This window comes from Felis catus, chromosome C1 (assembly GCF_018350175.1).
Source record: "Felis catus isolate Fca126 chromosome C1, F.catus_Fca126_mat1.0, whole genome shotgun sequence".
Taxonomy (NCBI): domain Eukaryota; kingdom Metazoa; phylum Chordata; class Mammalia; order Carnivora; family Felidae; genus Felis; species Felis catus.
Genome location: NC_058375.1, coordinates 99447491 through 99453490, shown reverse-complemented (window position 1 = coordinate 99453490; position 6000 = coordinate 99447491). Strand labels below are relative to the sequence as shown.

At 52.7% G+C, this 6000-nt stretch overlaps 1 protein-coding gene across 1 annotated transcript in view; it reads right to left on the bottom strand.

Moving 5' to 3' along the window:
• Positions 1-1927: 1927 nt before the first annotated feature.
• The window catches only part of ATP1A1 (ATPase Na+/K+ transporting subunit alpha 1), a 30049-nt gene continuing 25976 nt past the window's right edge, over positions 1928-6000 (bottom strand). Inside the window, exons 19-23 of the mRNA XM_011285086.4 lie at positions 5474-5619; positions 5226-5356; positions 4847-4948; positions 2732-2823; positions 1928-2297 (exon numbers count right to left, since the gene is read on the bottom strand). Coding sequence (XP_011283388.1) covers positions 2269-2297; positions 2732-2823; positions 4847-4948; positions 5226-5356; positions 5474-5619 — 500 coding nt within the window. The 3' untranslated portion in view covers positions 1928-2268. The remainder of the gene's footprint in view (positions 2298-2731; positions 2824-4846; positions 4949-5225; positions 5357-5473; positions 5620-6000) is intronic.

Here is a 6000-nt window from a genome sequence, read left to right as displayed (position 1 = left end):
GTTTCTGTCCTTGTTCTGGAGCCATACTTAGCCACTACCGAGAGGGCTAAAGTGAGAATTGGAGTGCAAAGCAGAAATGAGCCCAGGCGTTGAGTCTTTTAGAAAGCTTGGAAACATCTGACCCATCAGGAGGCCTGGTTCTGGGACCAGTTTCACCCGTCACTTAGCTGCTTCCTCTGGAGCAAACTTTTGGCTGTACAACTGGTTATTCAGTGATTGTCCGAAGGTGGAAATGTTCTGGTGGGAAGGGGGTGGGAGGTTCGGAGACTCCCCTTGTCCTGCCCCACCCTTCCTCCAGGTGTTTCGAAGTCGAGGGGCGCCTAGAGCGGTGAGAAGCCTGGCCTGGAATCTCCCTGGGGTCACCCCCTGACCCTGACTCTACAGTGTCAGGCTGCTTTGAGCTCTTTAGGAATACCCATGACCTTCGTTGTAGTGGTGTTGGGCTCACTGGTCAACTCTCCAGGGGTGCCAGAGAGCAGATACAGGGGCAGTAGGGGTGGGGACAGCAAATCTGACAGGGCTGTGCCGGTTGAAGCATGGGGAGGGGGATGGGTGCTCATGAGGGCCATCGTAGCAGTGAAGGGCAAGGTGTCCTCGAGTGGCCAGTTACCACCCGTCTCCTGGACTCATAATCCTGAGGACTTTCTATGTTAGCTTCATCCTAGTTTCCATGTTGGGCGAGCAGATGGCTATTTTGAAAGATGATTTGCTGGGGCATCTGATAGGCTCAGTGGAGTATCGACTTGATTTCGGCTCAGGTCACGATTCCAGGGTGGCGGGATTGAGGTCTGCGTCGGGCTCCGCGCTGAACTTGGAGCTTCTCTCTCTCTCCCTCCACCCCCCCCCCCCACACTCTCTCTAAAAGCAAAAAATTAAAAACTGACTTGCTTACAAGTGCAGAGATCATCCCAGGGGAAAGTGTCCCCGAGAGAGGAGGTTAGAACTGGTTAGACTAAGGTCAGCCCTCCCAGTTCCTCCAGCTGGAGAGGGGACAGCCGATGACAGCCAGTATGCGGGAATTCGCTGGTTCCCTTCCTCTCCCATCGGTACAGCTTGGAAGTGAGCTGCAGTCAAGAGGCATGAGCAATGCCTTAAGCTTTCAGAGAGAAAAAAAATACTTGAACTCCTTCTCTGCCTGCCTGTCAACGTACTCAGGTGCCAGAACTAAGGACTCTATTGTGTCTGCTTGAAGCAGGGACAGCCTCGGAGCATGGCTAGGTGACAGCAGGCACACTGGAGTGCTGAGCCTTGAGACCGAGGGCTGGGGGGAAGGGAGGGGGGGGTTACACTCACTCTTCGAGAACAGGTGTTTTCAGACTTGACCGTGATGTAAACAGGTCTCTCTAACCTTTTTCTTTAAGTGCCTTCTGGCACCTGAGCTCTTTCTGCAATGGAGCTGTTTGATGCTACATTAGGAACGAGCTATGTGATAGGGAAGCGCTTTGTGATACACGGGCCACGAGACCGTGTAGGCCTGCTTCTCAGACCTTGGTCTAGATAGAGACGCTTGAGGCTGCTGTGGTGGGGACCCGGGGGCCGTGCCAGCTTGACAAGAGGGTACGGTACTAAGGCACTGAATCCTTCACAGGACATGTGCCTCCGTCAAGGAGCAGATGTGAGACAGCTGGAGTTGCAGCCACACCACTCACCCTGAGGTAGGTCCACAAATGTATCTACTCAGAACAAAAGAGCCAGGGCACAAAGTTCCCCCTCAACAGCGGCTCTCAAACTTGAATGGGACTCAGAATCGCCTAGAGAGCTTTTATACAACCAGAGGACTGGTTAGCTTTGGTTTGGGGGGGGGGGGGGGGGTCTGGGTTTGCCGTGCCAACAAGTTCCGGGCTGTTGAAGCAGCCAGTACAGGGATGCGCGCAGAGAACCACACTCTGACATCAGGGCCACAAAGGTGATGAGGGCACAAGATCGATTCCGTTATAATAGCCATCTTTATTTGTAAAAATCCAGATATAAAATGTATTCTTTCAGTCTTTCCAAGTTTTCCTTTTTACAAAAACAAAAAGGCACATAAAAACCTTCCCCGCTGTCATTCCCATAGACGGTGTTTGTCAGGCAGCCCTCCCCCCTCCCCCCCCCCGTATAGCTACATGCTTCATTCCGGGACGTCTCGCTTCCCCCACATGCTTCGGTGCTTTCCTACCAGGGTAGAGTTCCAAATTCCAAGACTGAAGTACACAAAGAGGGCGTGGGGGGGGGGGTGGGTGCAGGTGCGTGGTAGGATGCTCCACGGCGTGCAGGACACGGGGGGGCCTAGTAGTAGGTTTCCTTCTCTACCCAGCCTATAGGCAACAAAGAGAGACAAGACACTTGCAGTAAGTCCTGGCTCTAGGGCACAGTGGGAGAAAGTGTTGAGGAGTGACCTGGGGGTGGGTGACAAAGCCTAGGGTCGGGGGGTGGGGGAGGGGGGGGTCACTCAAATTCGGCATTAGACCTCAACTCTCTTTCTTTGTTTTTAGAAAGAACATGTTAATTGGGAAGATGGTTTAGGTTTCTGCCCAACTGGATCGTTTCCACTGGATCGTATTTGGTTTATAGTCTAAAATACGATCAGTTCTGAAACCTCAATGGAGATTGTGAGGATGGGACTGTAGCGTTGGGCAGTTTGCAGTTGGGTGGTCCAATGGCCTGGGCCGAGCCCAGACACTTCAGAGGAAATAAAAGACACAGAAATACCGCCTCTCCCACAACCCTGCTGAAGGTAAGATGAAATTACCGCCAGGGCGTCGCCTGATGATGAGTTTTCGGACTTCGTCGTACACGAAGATGAGAAGAGAGTAGGGGAAGGCACAGAACCACCAGGTAGGTCTGGAAATAGAATCAGGTACTAATTTATACATGAACACAAGTCAAAGGAAAGAGAAATCACGTATCACCCAGGACAGTGGAATAGCCTGGAAGGAGGAGCCAAGTATAATCATGGTTAACTATTGAGCCATTAGTACAGAACACACAGAAAGGTCTTAAGAACAGAATGCTGCTCCCTGCGCCCAGGGCCTGGAGAGGCTCAGGAAACCAGACTGCAGACTTTATGAAGGAATCCCCTTTTACAAGTTTGGTTTATAGGGTAAGTTGAGATTTTCTGTTGACCATCCCCCAGCAAATGGGCATTTACTTTCTTCCCCTTTCTAAAGTGTTTGAGGAACTTGAGTGTGGTATATATATATCTAACGTCCTGGCATCTGAAGATAAAGCACTGCCAGAGTAGATCAGAACCATGTATCCATCCCTTGAATTCAGTCAGCTGGGTGCTGAATCCCAGCGCCAGGGAATGAAAAAAGCTGAGCCCTAATAGAGAACAGAGCTTTGGGAGCCCAGCGGCTGCTGCCACATCCCCAGCCTGGAGACAGGCACCCTGGACAGCCCTGTCAAGGGCCATGCTTTCCTGACTACCAACTTCTGCAGTCAACAGAGGAAGGCGTTCCCAGGGCGGAAGCCTGGCAATCTCTTCTTCCTGGCGCTAGAGGTCTTCCTCCACAGCTAAGAGATGATCTCCTTTGGCTCGGTCGCCCAGAGTAACTGAACCACCTTCCTAATTGGGTAGAACCTGCTGGGAACAAACTCTCTAGGCACAGCAAAGGAGGTCCTGAGGCACTACTCTATTTCAGTGTGACTCTCCACTTCAGGCTTTGAGAGAGCTCGGTGGTTCTCCTGGCCTCCAGCAGACAGAATTCCCCTCGGACAAGGCCTGCCCCTGTTGTATGCCAGCTCTGTGCAGGGTGCTGGGGACGCGAAGTCAAACAAGATAGCCCATGCCTTAAAGATTACAATCTAGGGAGGAGTAGACGTGACCAGTAATACCAAAGAAGGGGTGTACCTGCACATGTCTGAGGGGGGTGAGCTCCAGGGCAATCAGCCCTGAAGGATTACCCAGGCCGATGGGGTGGGGGGTGGGGAAACATCCTGACCAAGTACATGGGCAGGGGAAGAGAGTATCGAATTCACCTACAGAAACTTGCATGGCTACAAGAATGGCTACAAGAGAAGGCTAGAAAGACCGCTTAGATGCTAGTGAGACAGACCCTAGATGCCAGGCCAGCCTTGCACCGAGGATGTCTGCAGTGACAAGATGTCAGTGAGGCCCATGGGGCTTGGCTGGGGTCAATGGAAGAAGTGTCGGCTACAAGCCAGGTGGGATGGGTCTGAGAGAGGCTGGGGAGACTTCGACATCAAAAGCTCGTGTTGTACAGGGGCCACATTCTGTGCCTTAGCATCTTTTCATCAAATGCAGTCACTTAACCTCAACCAGTAAGTAGACCCCACCCAACACCCTCTGCTTCTAAAAGTACCAGAATTTGGACTTCTGATAAACCCGAATTTTTCACATACGGGGGTTTACCACAAAGTCCTTCACTGTGTTTTAAAGAGGCCAGTTTGGTTCTGAGCAAAGACCAGCGGTCAGCTTTCTTTGGTCCCCTCCCCCCGTGATCCAACTCAAGCCCGCTTCTCCCACCTCCTTCCTGGGAAAGCAGAGGATTCAGAGGCCCACAGCGGCTGGGGCCTGTGGTGGGAACACACAGGGGCTAGGGAAAGCAAATCAAGATCTGAACCTGATCCCCAAACCCCAGGGCACATCTGGTCCACCTCTAATGACAACTGGACTGGCGCCATGGGGCACACAAGCACTCACGCGGTTGGCCGGTGAGCGATCTGGTACCGTGATACCAGAGCCCGTTTAGCCAAAGCCTGAGCACTGGCCAGTCCTTCCTAATTTCCAGTCCAGAGGAATTCTGGAGCAATTCCTAACAATAGTAGCTACTGGCACACGTCACGACAGGAAACGCTCCACGTCTATCTCGCACTTTGTGGAGCTAGAAAAGGAGCGACTTACTTGAGGGGGTACATCCTCAGGGCCACGCCCATTCCAGGGCAGTAGGAAAGGAAGGCAGCAAGGGCCGTCTCTTCAAAGAGGCCGAATATTAAGATCTTGTTCCTAAAGAATCAAGGGGAGAGAAAGCTTAAGGACACAAACAGAAGTTTATCTTCCAAAGCCATCCATGCGTCAAAGGGCAGATCGAGGTCTCTGTGTAGGAGCTATACTCAGGAACGTGAGGGCAGATGAAAAAAAAAAAAAAAAGAAAATCAATTTGCTTCTTAAATCTCTAAAAGCAAGATTCCAGAAACTGCCATGTGTCAGGTGCCGGGGTTTTGCACAGAGTTGAGAAATCCCCAGACCCCTTGGGTGAGGGCCCCGAGGGTTCCCTACTCACTTCATCCCCTGCTGGAAGACAGAGTTCCTCCGGGTCTTACAGATGACCAGGTCAGCCCACTGCACCACCACGATGCTGACGAAGAAGGCCGTGTGGCAAGTGAACTCCACGATTTTCCTCTGTTCGTACGTCTGGGACACGGAAGGCAGCCAGGTAAGCTTGGCCCGCGGCCCACATGGCCGGTGGCTGAGTGGCCACCTCCCCCCCGGGGGCTGGAGGGTCCTCCCACTGGCCAGACCCGTGCTCACCCACTGCTGCCCGTAGCTGTCCTCTACGTCGTTGATCCAGCGGTCATCCCAGTCCACGCGGAGCCCCAGCAGGTGGGTCGGGAGGAAGCCGTTCTCAGCCAGGATCACGAAGTAAGTGAAGAAGCCTCCCAGAGCCTGGATCATCCCTGCAAGTGCGGAAAAACGCCTTTAACCTGGTCTGGGGCATCTCCACGCACTTCACCTGACTGCCTTCAGGGTGGTCTTGGTCACCAGTTGACAGATGACAGGGAGTATGGAGGACCACAGGGACACATCCCTCACCCAGCGCCCTCTTCTCTTTTTGAGTCCCTTTTCAGAGCTTTAAAAGACGACACAAAGGTCTCACTCGGAGACATGTGCCCCCCCGGCTCGGACTTCATCATCTGCCCCTACCAGGGCACCGCCTTTCAGGGGAAAATGCTTCCCTATGTTTTAATCTCTGCTACACGGAGACTTCTTTCCCCATCTCTTTTTCCCATATTTGAAATAGTGAACGGGGCACTTTCTGACCCAATCCTCCCCCTCCT